This window comes from Hippocampus comes, unplaced genomic scaffold (genome assembly GCF_001891065.2).
Source record: "Hippocampus comes isolate QL1 unplaced genomic scaffold, H_comes_QL1_v1.1 scaffold111, whole genome shotgun sequence".
NCBI classification, from domain to species: Eukaryota; Metazoa; Chordata; class Actinopteri; order Syngnathiformes; family Syngnathidae; genus Hippocampus; species Hippocampus comes.
This window is the reverse complement of record NW_017805698.1, coordinates 2,753,208-2,768,827: the sequence shown is the minus strand read 5'-3', so window position 1 is coordinate 2,768,827 and position 15,620 is coordinate 2,753,208. Positions and strand designations below refer to the sequence as shown.

At 41.0% G+C, this 15,620-nt stretch overlaps 1 protein-coding gene across 4 annotated transcripts in view; it reads left to right on the top strand.

Moving 5' to 3' along the window:
* pard3bb (par-3 family cell polarity regulator beta b) overlaps nt 1–15,620 on the top strand; it is a 124,847-nt gene that overhangs the window by 55,350 nt on the left and 53,877 nt on the right. For 3 of the 4 annotated variants that reach the window (XR_002169741.1, XM_019882422.1, XM_019882420.1), the window contains exons 18-20: nt 744–788; nt 9,040–9,255; nt 11,274–11,499. Coding sequence is in view for 3 of the 4 variants with exons in the window: in XM_019882422.1 (XP_019737981.1) it covers nt 744–788; nt 9,040–9,255; nt 11,274–11,499 (487 nt within the window). In the remaining variant the exon portion in view is untranslated. The remainder of the gene's footprint in view (nt 1–743; nt 789–9,039; nt 9,256–11,273; nt 11,500–15,620) is intronic. The other variant, XM_019882421.1, reaches the window with a different exon arrangement.

The following is a 15,620-nucleotide window of genomic DNA, read 5'->3' as shown; positions in this document are numbered from 1 at the left end:
CGGGCGGGCGGACGTGTGCGTGCGTGTGCGTGCGTGTGCGCGCATGGATTTCTTCACCACCAAGGGCAGAAATAACTCGAAAGTGCCTTTTTTATAGGTGTAAAGTAATGCAAAGCTTGACTCGGGACAACTATGGAAGCTGTGGTGTCCAACCGAAGGGAAAAAGGCCAACACAGCTGGTTTAGTTTGAGTGACAAAGTGGGCCGTGACACGTGCGTGTGCGTGCGTGTGCGCGCATGGATTTCTTCACCACCAAGGGCAGAAATAACTCGAAAGTGCCTTTTTTATAGGTGTAAAGTAATGCAAAGCTTGACTCGGGACAACTATGGAAGCTGTGGTGTCCAACCGAAGGGAAAAAGGCCAACACAGCTGGTTTAGTTTGAGTGTTGCTGAAGAAACAACACCGTTGTATAGGTGGGGGGGAATGGAAAGAGGCAAAAGTGAAGTGATGTCTTTGAGAGCCTCGACTGATATGTTCAAAGAGAAAAGTGAGGGCTAGTGATTAATGAGATGACTTGCTAGCCGTGATGCTGACTAAACGGCCCGGAATAAAAATCAGATGGTCTCGATGACAAGATTGGTGGTGGGCTTGAGAAGAGGGGCTTTCGCACATTTGGAAAGTTGGACATGATGATTGGAAATTGTGTAGATCAAGTGGAGACACTAACCCCAAAGCCACTTCTAACTGGGGTTGGTGCGTACAACACGTGTCAGAATGATTCATTATTTTTGTTTTATTTCAGTTGCAGATGAAATCCCTGTAGGATCCCTGGTTGAAAACACTGCAGGTGAGGGAACCTTCTATAAATTACACCTTCAAAAAGGCAACACACACTCACACATATCCTGGGAGATGTATTTATTTGTTTATTTATTTATTGATGGATTTACACTTTTTCATAGTTTAATGTTGAATACAAACGTGTAGTCTAGATTTCTCCAATATCTTATATGAAGCTGTCGTAACTCATTGTCTTTTGTGGTGGGTACCACCAAATCCTATGAAAAGTTCAACATGTACATGTAACGACTGCTACGCCCGCTAAATGTTTTCCCCTTCATAGTTTAAGCCCAAAATTACCTCTGAACACCTTCTAGGCCCAAACACATATGTACATTCAGAAGGCATCACGCCTTGAGTTCCCCGACCATGCTTGAAGACTCACAACATCCTTATCTCAAATCATCTTTCTGCACTGAAAATAATGCAAATACCATGAGTACGTTACAGAAAAAAAACTGAATGAGAAAACCATCACTCTTCAATATTTTCTTTCTCGAAATATACCACAATGACTTACTTCAATAGATAGTAAAGAAACATTTCGCCATTTTTTTTTACTTCGATTCTATGGGCATTGTGTGGCTTCTTCTGGTGTGCATGCCTTAGCCGCCTGGGGGCCGTAGAATACACCTATACGGAAATGTACAGCACAATACAACAAATCGTTATTTATACAGCGCTTTCAAATGCCAAAGTGCCACTTGTTAAATGAGATGAGTTCACTGCCACCATATAGCGCTCATAGACGGCGCTCATATCTCAAGTCACCACTGTAAATAAAAGTGTAAGTCAGTTTACCTGTGAAAATACTAAACCTGTCTGACCCTAATTCAAAGTGAAAAGAAAAAAAAAAACCGATTTGCAGTTGGCTTTGAAATCCATGAATAACCGGGGCCTCTAACTCTGAGCTCCAATATAACGGTGGACTACGTTGCTGCACTGTAAGAGCACTGAATTTTCCTTCCTGTCGAGTGCCTCAGCCTTCATGGAAAATACCTTTTCAGCTTTTTTCCACATTCTGCTTTGTCCTCAGCTTTAAACTCGTTATTATATTTGATTTAAAAGGTCCATACCCATTAACAAAGGCGAGTTAGCACGAAAGCCTAATGTGCATTACGGCAAAATCATGGGAGGAATGGAACATGTGCTTTATAGAACTGAAACGCAAATAAAAACAAAATGACTTTCTTCTAACTGCTGAACAGATGAGGGCAAAACACGTTTATGGAACCTTTTACCAACATTAGTTTGGACCTGTTTCTTTAATCCTGTTGCATATTTGATATGCCAGAGTTTGGGAAAGTGGTACATTGTTTGGTGGATGGGTTTGAACATAATAAGTGAATCTCTGAACATGAAGAGGTACAATTAAAAAGTAGAAACGCAGGATTTAGACTCAGGAGTCTACAATATGTTCGATTATATGGCTTTTTGCGTGCTGGAAAATATTGACCTTATTGTTATTATTCTTATTATTCATGGCATCCGCACACAACTCAGCTCACTTGCATTTCTGATCCAATTCTTTTTGAGATTTACCAGGACTTTTGTTAAATATGGATTTGGTAAAAGAGTGGGCAGTGTTGGGTGGGCTCTTGTGGAAAATATCAGCAGCTTTGAAATAGTCATTTATGGGAATTTTTTCTTTTACATCCAGCGACGATTTTTCCACCTCCACACCCCAAAAGGCAACACACATTTGATGATCATCCTTTCCATATGGTCTTCTGATGATGATGATGATGATGATGATGATGGAAATTCTGCATCATGCATTGGAAAATAATTCATTCCACATTATATTGTAATTTAGCAGAGTCTGAGATGGGGGAGTGTCATAAATGGCAGTTCTCATTGCATATGAATTCTCTCGCGTTAATGTAATATTAGACCGTATAGAAATTCAATACAGCGCGGTCCGGAAATGTGTCGACTGATGTGCATCATATTCACGCGGTCGACCAGCGATCCCGCGTCACAATGATTCAGATGATTGCGCTTATCGTTTCTAATAGATAAAGCATGAAATCAGCACTGATATTTTATCATCCAAATCTTTTTTTTCAACTGCAGTTGGTGTCTTTCCTGAAGCCACTTTAAATAGGGCAGAGCTTTCTGTTCAGCATATTGCTGATGGGACAAAAAAAAACAAGTAGTTACAGTTATCTTTCTTCTTTCACCATGTTCGTAGAAACAGCCCAGAGCTTTGTGTGTGCATGCCTAATGAGCATATGAATATGTGGATAAATGTATTCAGCTATGCACAAAAAGTCCATTTTAAATATGTGTCAGAATGTTTTACCAGACGGTGGAATAAAACACTCAGCACAAGTCCAACCGATCCATTTTATAATGACCTTTTCGCAGACCTACTATTTGGAGTAAATACTTTTCAGCTTTGGGTTTAATGTTGAGTTTTTAATGCCTTCTTCTTCCCCAATTATTTCTTCCTCCACCCACCACTAATGTCCTCACTCTTGTGCTCTTAGTTGCCCTCGCACAGTCTTTTTCTTGCCAAAACCATTCAGGCTTAGAGGCTGACAATCAGGCGGAGGGGCTTAGAATGAACAACGGCTCCCTGAAAATGTGTTTGTACGTGATGCTGAGGGAGACTGGTGCAGCCCATTGTCTGAATCTCTCCCTGGTGCAACTTTGACTTTGATGACAGTCACATACTGCCTAGAGTCTGCCCAAAAAAAAAAAAAAAACATCTTGAGAGAGTCATGTCTCACTGTATCCTCGTGCCTCTGCAATTGTTTACTACCATCCGTCAACTCTTCTTCTTTTTTTATGGATTTGTCTTCGCCTTTTAGTCTATCGTTTCCTTGTCTTGCTGGTTCTTGCCGACTTTGCTTAGGATTCACGCTAAAACCCACCTAGTTTGGCTTAAATGGATTGACGTATTGATTTGAGAGAGCGAGAGAGCCAGCAAGAGGGTAGTCTATCTTTGTAAGTCTCTCCGGCTGTGTACACGTGTATATTACTGCACATTAGCGCTTCTCAACACTCCGTAGACACGCAGTAGAAGTAGCTCAACTTCTTTGTATTGTGTGTCTGTTTGCAATAGAAAACCTTTTGTTTGCCCACATATCTTCCTTAAAGTGGCACACACGGTTCAGGAGCTCTCTTGGCTTTTGCCTTGTATAGCGAATGCCCCTTGACCCCTCTCCATCTTCCCCAGTAAGCCAATAAAAGTGAGCAGTAATCAGTAGATGGTCAGCAGTGTCCTTTTGTGCCGGCACACCCATTTATCTCTATCAGCTGCTTCGCAGTTATCAATGACATGTGGGTGTATAATATACGTTATGATGCTTGAAAGAGAAAGGCAACAAGAGAGGGAGGCCATTTGTTTCTGTCCTGATTTGTCAGGAACTTCCCATAAGATGGATTCATTTATAAACAGCTGTGTTTGTCTAAGGAGGATTGGATTGACATGTTTGTATACATTTGATGCAATAGTGGTCCTTGATGTACATGCAGCGCGGATTCTGAAATAGTCTATTTAAAAACAAAATGACAGAAAAGTAGTCTTAACGAAATGTTTTGAAAGTGAAGTTTCAACTTTACCACCCCCAAAAAAAGACCCTCGCCACAGACATGCAAAATGCAGATTTTGCTTCAAGTACTTTGATGCAAGCAGTGCGAGAGAGTACTGGTCAACCACACGAGGGGGAAGAAACACGCAGCGGCTGGTGATCACTGCAGAAGCAAGTCACTCAATTGCAGAAGATGATGGCGTGACTGCAGTTTCTTCCTCCTTACTGACATAGACCGGTGGTGCTGCGGCGACTACAATCTTAACGGTAAAGCAGATGAACTTGGTCGCATCAAACGTAACAGAATTTCTGAAAGCGAAAGTCTTGTGGACATTGAAGTGATGAACTCCAACAACACCGACAAGTTGTCAAAACTCATCGCTTGTCTTTTCCAGATGCGAATCTGCACCGCTAGATTTCTAGATTTGCATGTGGTGAGGGGGGAGAAAAAATACTATATGCAGTTTATTATGTTGATATAAAATGAATACTTTGATCTGGGCAATCAGGAGATTGTATTCTTAGCTTGAAAGCACATTTTTGTTCTCTCTTGTTCTCTGATGGCTCATCAGTTTATTTTATTGATGACTGTGTTCATGTTGGCGTTGTTGCAATTGTAACATGACAAAGTGTATCAAGATGGATCTGCGGTTTGATTTACTTGTTTGTTTGCTTTGTGCGCATCAATGATTTTCAGTGGTCCGATGAAATTTGTTAATTTTTCAGTCTTGGAGATTAAGTGAGGCTATGGAGAAGTGAGTGAAAAGATTTGCATATGTATCTTTTGTTTTTTTCTTTACTGTTTGTTCACTGTTGTAAAACCAAAGTATCATGATCTGAAATTGATACATTCTTACTATATTGTAAGAGATAACAATGCAATACATTTCAATATCATTATCATTCAAATATTCTTAAATATCCCAGACCAACTGTATGTCCTCAGATCACTACAAGGTTTCTGGATTTTTTGGGGGGAGTATTTTTCCTAATTTACTGTAAGGAGGTTATTAGAAACATTTAAACTCGGTTAATGGGATTTCCCGTCAGGGACTAATAACTGAAGTGTTCTTACTCTCAGAAATTGCCCAGGGCCAATGAAACATAAACTGCTCATTGCACCATAATCCTGCACTTGTTTTTTTCGGTGTGATTTAAGATGTGAATTAGAAGTGGAAAGATGTAATCTAAAATTCATGTTGTGGAACTAGAGCTATCAGATTAAGGATCATCTTGATACAAGGGATTGTTTCTAAGCATCTACACAAGCCTGCTATCACTTCTTGTACTAACAGTTTGTTCCTCGAGGCACGGATGAAGTGAAGAATCCATTGATGTTCAAATTTTACCACTAAGCGGTGCAAAAGGAGCAAAAGGCTAGGCTAGCTAACCCAAATGGATTACGATTGGCAATTTCAGTACCTCAATGAATCTCAGGTATGTTTTTTGGAGAATGAGTACAGATGAGTAGGAAAGAAATCCCGCCACTCAGGAGTCCCCTCTTAACTAATGGGACACCAACTCCTACACTTGGCCTATTAGATTGGAATTTGAAATATGGTGCCTCCCTCTGAAAGGTACCACAAGGAGAGGAACTATTCTTATTTGGAGTGAAGCCCAACACTACGTCAAATGCTGCAGACGTGCATTATTGTTTGATTGAAATCAAGCCGCCAGTTCAACACTTTTGCTTTCCGTCACAATAATCCATTCTTCCAGCTCAGTGAAGACAACTGAATCGACAAGATATATATTTTTAACATGTTCCCAAGAAGCTGTTCCCTGTTGAAAATTCTTTATTTTTGCCCACCAATGATACATTACTCAACTTCAGCAACAGATAACCCATCTACTACTATAATCTATAATACGCTAAATATAGCCTTATATTTTTTGGAAGGCAATGTTTAGATTGTTTCTTTGAAATGGATCAACGAGCTCCATCAGGTTGGTCTCAAGGAGCTCGTGTTGTGGATTGGCTGTTCAGGTTTCCTTGACTTGGCAGCACCTGGCGGAAAGGACATTTAATTCAGGCCCAACTCGTTTGTTGTCTCACCGGCTGCTTTACAGATACAGAAACAGCATGAACAGGAAGAGTGAACAGTTGGGTGGGGACCTTTTACAACTAAAAAAAACAAAATAGGTGGAGTATGTTGGAAGTTGCAGTTCTCCAACACAGACGAGTGGTAAGTGGCAAGTTAGTGTCATATGTGCACACTTTCGCGTGCTGACGTGATTGTATTTCACACTCGGTCACAATAAGATACCCACAGTTTATTTGTTCCGGTTGTCTTTTGCATTTGAATGTGGAAAGGCTAAGCTTGGACTCTCAGTCTGTAACTAAGCTACATCTCAGTTTAAGAGACTCCTTTTAGTGTGTTTTGACATTCTTGGAGCGAGGATTGTTGTTAGTTAGGTCTGCTGGCTCTGTTGCTGCAGTGTGTTGTTAAGCTGCTCCTTCGTGTAATTTTGACTTTGAAAGTACCCTATTGCCTTGATGCCAACCAAATAGCTTTGGAATAGCTTGGCAGGCCATCTCATTGTATTTTCTTTTCAGGACTCTATTTTTTTTTTCATTCTCTCCTACTTCCTCTCTCGTTGTCACGCTCCTCTTCTCTCTTTAATTTCTCATGCTCTTTGTTTCTCTTTCTGTGCCATCGTCTTCGTGTCTGTTTTCCTCTGCCAGTCCCCTATTCTCCCCCTTTCCAACTAATCACTTGTTCCGTCATGTCTCTCTCTCGTTCCCACTCTCCCACCAAAAGCAGCTTAATGCTATCATCTTACATTTGGACTGCAGTAATTACATTTATGGCACAAATCCCGCCATGAACAAATACTTTGTGTTGGAGAGCAAGTGTGTTTGAGTGACAACGTAACAAACCGCTTAAGAGAGGTTTGTGTCGGATATCTTAAACTAAAGATATTAATCCTCAAGAATTGTTGATCCCCAGTTCCACCTGGCTCCCTGTCATATTCCGACCACTGTTCGGCATTCGTAAATGTACATTCATTACATAACAAATAGATGGTTTGATGGCTCAACTCCCACTAAATGCATTTTTTGTTTTTGCTTCAATTTTTCATGATTTGAACTCAACAGATCGAAGACATTTCCTTTGTCCACAAAAGGCTTTTTTTTTCTCTCAAATATTGTTGCACATTGTCTAAATATGTGTTACTCAGCACTTCCCCTTTGCCAAAATATTCCATTAACTAGCGAGATGCTGTTTGGAGTAGATTTATCCTTTTAGGTAGCCTGAGGCACACCTGTGCAATAAAACGGGAGTCCCAACAGGTATTGATTGTTTTTCTGTCCTTGGTCTTTATAAATTTGAGCTACAATTCCATTTCGGATATGATGTTCAGCGAAATACTTTTGTTTCATAACATTGATGCTGTGAATTCATGATATAATAACTACAAATGAGGTTGATAGTCGGTTGAATCTTTTCTACAAGGCAGCAGCTAATTGTCGTATTATGTTCATAAATATCCTGCCTATTGTCTACATTAAATTATAATTATAGTCGGCATCTGGACATAATGTGTGGTGTGTTTATGGATGGGAGCATCACCAGTCACAGCCCCTGTCCATCTCGCCTGCCAGCAGCCAAAGGACATTATGCATTCATGCAATCTGTGTGTGGGTGGGCCAAAATTGATGCAGCAGTCACGTCGTCATCAGCCTTCTAATCTCAGGACAAAATAGACACACATACAAACACCGCAAGACCAGTCATGTGTATAGGGAATCATTATCTTAAGTGATTCTGCTTTAGCTATCATGAATCAAAGTGACATCGAATCGACAATCTGCAGCCATCAACTGCGTTTGTGTGCCTGTGTGTGCGCCCACGTGTGTGTGTGCGTGCATAATGTTAACCTGTACAAATGTATTTTGAGCTGGCAGCAGGCCGAGTCTTGCTCACCACTTTCCATTTTCCCCACCTTCCTCTCTGTCACCATGTTCTCGAGAATAAACTTGATTTGCTCCCTCCTTGATGTTATTCCTCCCATCAGTTTTGTCCAATGTAAGGTGCAAACCACAAAACATCTCTTGCTTGCTACAAGAGTCACACTATTAACCATTTAATTACAGACATTTCTTATTTGGTGAATATCCACACTCCCACCCAGTCACTGAAAAAAACAACACCCCTGATTGCAACTGTTTTCTTTCTTTTTTTTTTTTTAAACATCTGATCGTGTTAAAACTTTGCAATCCAGTCTGTTACACACTTCACATCACCTTTGTATCTGCCAGATGGTCCAACTTACACCTACAATCTCCTTGGCTTTGGATATTTCTTTGCAATCGACTACAGTTCCGTTCGTCATTCCTTCTGCTGCTCCCCTTCCTCCCTCAGTAATATCTCTCAATGCAGCAATGATGGATAGCGAAACCCTTTGGCTCGAGAAAACACATCCATCACAAACTCAACAATGCCACAGTAAACTTGATCACAGTTTTGGTTCCATGGCACAGTTGCTCTAAAAAGGCCATCCATGCCGTAGTCTTTGACTCCTGGCCAGCCTGTTCTGTATTTTTGTCCCCATCTTAATCTCCACCAGACACAATTGCACTGAGTGTTTCGTATTTGACAATCTGTTTTTGTTTGTTTTGTTTTTTTGTCTCTATGAAATTGCAGCATTTTAACAACTGAAGCACAAGCACACATCTTCATAACTGTACCTTTGTGTTTGACTCCTCTCTTTTAGCTCCACAAACCCCTGCTGGACTTGGTCCCACTCTGGGCTTGAAAAAGTCCTGTTCACTGGAGAGTTTGCAAACTGCTATGTCTGAAGTTAATAGAAAGATTGAACTCCTACCTTTCCATCGCCCTCGTCCAAATATGGGCAGAGGAAGAGGTTGCAACGAGAGCTTCAGGGCAGCTATCGATAAGTCCTATGACGGGCCACCCGATGACGATGACAGTAAGTTTAATTTGCCGGAAACCGCAGTAAGTTTGAAACAAACTAATCAATGTGTGTAAAATTCTTTACAATGTTGGCGGCTTCAGAACCTTGGCAACTAGTTACACTGCCATCGCAGCTAGTGTTCTTGTGCTTAGCATGTTTCTCTCATAGCGGTGAGGTGTGGAAACCGCTGGATGGATAGATGCAATCAATGGTGCTACTGCTGACATTTTTAGCATACATACAAACTGCTCATAGCAGTGTGAATCAACATGAAGTATCCATCCATCCATTTTCCGATCCGCTTTATCCTCACAAGGGTCGCGGGGAGTGCCGGAGCCTATCCCAGCTGTCTTCAGGCAGTAGGCGGGGGACACCCTGAACCGGTTGCCAGCCAATTGCAGGGCACACAGAGACAAACAGCCATTCACGCTCACACTGCCACCTAGGGACAATTTAGAGTGTTCAATCAGCCTGCCATGCATGTTTATGGAATGTGGGAGGAAATCGGAGTACCCCGAGAAAACTCACGCAGGCTCGGGGAGAACATGTGAAGTATCAACATTTTAGACAAACACAACAATGGTGTCTCTGGACAACATTTTGCCACAACTCACTGCAGTTTTTTGACTTTGTCCTTATCATTGAGGTAGAAATGATTTATTATATAACAATTAATTATTTGGGGATTTGGACATAGCCATGATATCTTACCCGTGTTTAATAGTTTGCAGTGTTTATCCTGCATGTCCTCACTGCTCCTCTTTTTTCCGCTTCTTTGACCTAGTGATCAATGTATACTTACTACTTTTCATCCATTTTCCGTGTATGCCCCCTTCACTTTTTTGTCGACCTAGAAAAAGGATTTTTACCAGAATACCACAACGCTGTCAACACAAACAGTATGAAGCAATGCAGCAGATTGCCCTTCAGCATATGATTCAATATTTAGTCGGGCTTTAGCTTCAAATATTTATTCAGGAGGTAAACACTATCTGCTTGGTTTGTTTCATTGTGAGGTGTGGCTCAATTCCCAGTGGTGTTATTAGCAGCAAACTCTTATCAGTCACCACCAGAGTAATGAGATGGCCTGTTTCAGATCACTACACTACACACAGGATGGGCCTAATAGGGCATGTCAACACTGCACACACGCACTGGCCCTGTCTGTCACCGTGCTTCTAATTGTTCAAAACTTTTGGAAGCCGCTGTTAATTGACAGAGAACAGACCTTGAAAGTGCCCTCACAATGATGCGCTTCAGAATTTCAGAAACAATATTTGCTTAGGTATGGTAAATATTGTACTAATGACAGATGATTGGACATGGATACTGATTTTATTCATGCTGTCAAGTGTAAGCATGCTGGAATTTGTTTTCGGGAGTGGGTCAACAGCAAACTAAGACAATATACTTGAATATACTTGAAGAGATGCATCAACTGTGTTCTCAAGTGTGGCTGTATTTTTTTTTTTTACTTTTAAGAACACCTGTTTTACTCTTGTTTTTCCATATCTCTGTTGGGTAATAAAGCATAGTGCTGAGGTATTTGTTCATTTTCTGTAACACTTGTCCTCATCAGGGTCGTGGTTAAGTAGTAGCCTTGCCCAACTGATTTGGGTTAGAAGCAGCATCCATTCACACCTGTGGACATTTGACAGTCTTCAATGACCCTAACATGCACGTTTTTCGAAATGAAGGAAACAGGAGTTTGCTAAGAAATCCCTCACAAGCACGGAAAGAACATACAAACGTCACGCAGGAATGCCGGAGCTCTCATTCGAGCCCCAAACCTAAAAACTGTTAGGCAGATGTGATATACACTTAAAAACCATGCTGCCCTTCCGAATATATGCTGTTACTTCAACATTAGCCAACAGCCACAGTGTTTTGGGTCAACAAAGTGACATTGATTTTCAAGGGTGTTTAACTGCTGCAAATTTGGTATTTGATCGTTAGAAACACACCAGTGCCTTTTAGTTCGCCGATTCCACACTGTCCAGTTCTCATTGTGATTCCGATATCTTCTGTTCTAGATGCATCAGAGCAAAGTTCAGGACGGGAAACGCCAGCAAGTAGCTCTTCGCGCCAAGGGCTAGGGGATCCAGTGGAGGAGAAAACTAAAGTGGACAAGAAAAAGAAAGTCAAAACTAAGAAGAAGGATAAGAACAGAGGCAAAGGAAAAGAAAAAGAGAAGAAAAAAGCAGAGGAATCTGAGGAGACTGAAAAGAAGTCTAAGAAAATAGGCTTTGGCCTGTTGCGGTGAGATTTTTTTTGCCATATCTTTTTCATAATATTTGTTCATGCATTGAGAGTGAACGTTTCTTACGTATGTCAGTGGGTTTAAAATAACAGCTTGACACTTAAACTGATGAATGTCCCTGCTAAGATACAATAAAGTAAAAAAAAAAAAAATGACAGCACGTCTGCATGTTGAGTGATTGTCACAGGTGTCAGGCACAACAAGCAATTGATTGCAAGAACTGCCAGAATCACAATAAATTGATTAATCCACTTGAACTTGCTCCACTACCACCAGAGCCCGATCAACATTTTATTTCTTTTGCCTTCTATGAGCTTCCGAAGTTATTTAGTTGGGCCACAAAACAGTTTGACATCAAGGTCGGTCAGAGCAACAAGAGTTCATTTTTGTAAATCAATCCGGACAACTCTGAACAATTTATTTCTCGTTGCTTTTGGAATGTGCAGCATGGAGTGCTGGCTTTTTTGGACTACCACTTTGAAAAAGTAGTTTTGGTTTCGGACAATGTCAGCCCAGGGCACCACGTTAGGCAAATGGTTGGCACATAGGTGTCAAATTCCAATCCTGGAAGGCCACCGTCCTGTATGTTTTCCATCTCCCCCTTCCTTTTGCAACACAACTGATTCAAATGAACAAGATCGATATCAGGCTTCTGCAGAGCTTGCTGATGAGAGATGGAAAACATGCAGGACAGCGGCCCTCCAGTACCGGAGTTTGACACCCATGGTTAGCACATCTGCCTCACAGGTATGATATTTTTGCGTTTTAACCTGTTTTTCGGCATTCCTGTGTGGTGGTCCATGTTCTCTACTACTTGGCTCTCTGTCAACATTCCAAAGGCATGCGTTTAGCTTCATTGTAGATTCTAAATTACACATACTATAGGTGTGAATGTGAATCTGAATGGTTGTTTTACGAGATGTGCCCTGCGATTGGCTGGTGCCTAGTCCAAAGTAAGATGGGATAGGCTACGGTCACCGTGACTCTGATGAAGGAAACCGCTTGAGAAAATGGATGCATGGACAACGTTTGCCAATTGGACTGCAACCATATTGGCACGTGACACATGAGCGGGAATTAGATGCACGCCTTACATGTATGTTTTTGTTTTCCCTCAATGTTTCAGATTCCAGTACCATATACAGTTTTAACACTGTATATCTTGCATTCGCCTGGTGCGCCTTTTTAACGTGCCCCATTCAGTACAGAATAATGTCAGCTAAGATGATTTGGAATTCAGGATGTGTAACCTCTTTTTTTCAGTCAATGCAAATAAACAAGCACAGTATGTGATCACCCCATCCACTCATATTGCACACGTCAACACACCAAGCACTTACCCCTGTGAAGCGTTGTCACGTGTTCACGAGCACACAAAGACCACTCTAAGAGCGGTGCCCCAATTTCTTTAAGAGGTGCTTAAAATTATCTGTTAGAGCTATTCGGTGTGATTAACTCACACTATCCGAATCTTTCAGTGTGAGAGGCAGAATACAGTAGGCACATACAGAGTCTGAATAGGCCTACTGTTTCTATTTACAATGTGGACTCTATACCCTGATACCAGGTATTTGTTTCTCGAAGCATGATTGTTATTGAACTGGGATTTTCACATGACCATTACATTGATACACATCTGTAGAAAAGCATATGCTGTAACGCGATCTCTAAATCACCTTTGCTTAGAAAACTGTCTCGGTGAAGTACAATGAGTCTTTCAAAAAAAACAACAAAAAAAACCCATCTGGCAGAGCCACATTGGGCCCCACAGTTGCTATTTATATCGAAATATATCCTTCCTATACTGCTATGTTGGAACAACACAAACTAAATTGGGCAAGTATGCTAGTATGTTTTTTTTTTTTTTCTAATTCAAAGTTGACGCCAGTGGTGACGAAGGGAAAAACATATTCACAAAGGTGAAAATGGAATCGTTCCGGTTAAATAAACAAAATCAGAGTTATATGAATAACGGAATGGACTCTGAAAAATGAACTCCATGGATAAATATGCAGAGACACAATGACATCTTTTTCATCATATTTGTTCATGCATTGAGAGTAAACGTTTCTTACGTATGAGCAATGACATTCCAACACCTGTGTGTGTTTCAATGCACTACATGTTTGCAGTGTGGTTGAGAGAGGAAAGTAATTTCATCTGTGCTGTATGTTGCACATAAAGCATATTTGACTATAAAACTGACTTGACTTGACTACTCGAAAGCCAACTCGAGCATTTGAACTTTATTTGGGGTTAATCATAGGCGCTCGAAATGGTGGCAGGTGTGTGTTGATTCCCATTTAACATGATTGGTTTGTTCTGACCACAGTCATGTCCCTATTTGTAATTGTGTGAACAGATGTGCGTCTATTATCTCTTATTTTGTTATTGAGATGTACAGGTTTTAGGTCTGAAAAAGATCATAAATGATTCACTGGCACGGAACGGAATTCTGTCGTAAACCGTGCATCCCCCCCAAAGAATACAGTATTTTGAGACCTTTATATTTAATCTCATTTTAATGGTGGTCTTTTTTTTGTGCCTCTTGCTGTAGCTCAGCCCTGTAGCACAGTAATCTTAGAATCATTCAAAATGTTCCTGACTTTCTTTTCCCTCAAGCCTCAGCTCTCTATCTGCATTTGATTGCATGTAATGGTTAGAGACTAAGAGGGCAAATTGACGCTGCTCAGAGTTCCATCTCGGCCGAGACCTGCCACATTCGCTCTGGGGTAAATGTGTACCATAATGCACTGAAGGCAGTGATATAGTCAGACGTATTCCTAATGCGTCTGGTTTTTGGTGCGATTATATTAATCATATTTAGTAATCACACTTTTTGCTTTTACCCGCAATTACCGTTTCATTTTTTTCGTGCGCCATCTGAAAAGAAAGGAAATAGAGTGCATTTTTTTTCTTTCTTGATGGACTTCTCAAAGTATTGCTCAAATAAAGCCCACATTAACAGAAAGACTTCAATGCAGATCCATTTTAATTCACATTAACTCATTAAAATGAAAGTGGACAGCTGGCTCTGTCAACTAGACTGCTGCCATCTGCCAATCAGATATGCTAGTCACTTGTGTATGTGCATGTGTATGCGTTTGTGTGTACGTGTACGCACATGCGTGCGTGTCTGTGTGTGTCGGTGTTTGCGCCTGTGTATGCGTGTGTGCACGAGCGAGAATGTGTATGAGTACATTTTACAAAAAGACACATGCAAACTAAGACTGGTAAAAATAAATGTGAAAGAATATGCAGGCCAGAGATCATGAATATTCACTTTGTGATTGGTTACAGAGTCAGATGGTCGTCACATCGTTGGCTCACGGTCGGCGTGAATCATTGGTGCGCGTATGCGGTGTGCGTACCCTGCTAATGTTCTGCAGCTGTGCGTGCACTTCCTTCTTTCTCTCCTTCCTCACGCTCTTCTCTCGCCAGCTGGCCTAAATGTGACACCTCTGGTCGACTTAAAATGTTCCATCGATGAGACTATTATCCACTCTCAACAGCGGGGCCCATTAAGGCTGGCTAGCTCCATTGTGGGGTTGAGGAGAGCTACATACAGTAAAACTTATTTACTTTCTTGCAAATGAGATAGGCCATAGAAAATATTCACCACCTCGTTGCTTGTATGACATTTGATTCATCAGGAGCAAGCACCTAAATCCAAATGGTCCACAACAACACGATTTCAAAGGTTTCCTAATGCAAAATAAGTGAGAGGACAATTTTGTATCTTTGTTAAAAGAAAACCTTACAACCACAAGCAGTAAGAGTTATCAAATTTCTAAAACAAGTAAGCTTTTGTTTTGTGTAGGAGCTGCCTCTCAATTTATTATGCAAAAACTACGCTGTCTTCTGACCAGACTTTGCTTTTGTTTTATAATTAGAGAGAACATGCTCAAAATGGGTGGATGGACACCCTAGCTGCCAATCAAACAATGTGACAGGAAGTCATTGGCGTGTCACCGACTGGTGTCACGCCTGCCAATCAGCTGTGGTTGTGTGTGTGTGTGTGTGTGAGAGATGCTTGGAGATCACATGATCACTCACATAGCAGCCTGCCTATTTATTACTTTACAGCATGCACTTCTGTTTTTTGTTGGGGTGGGGAGAT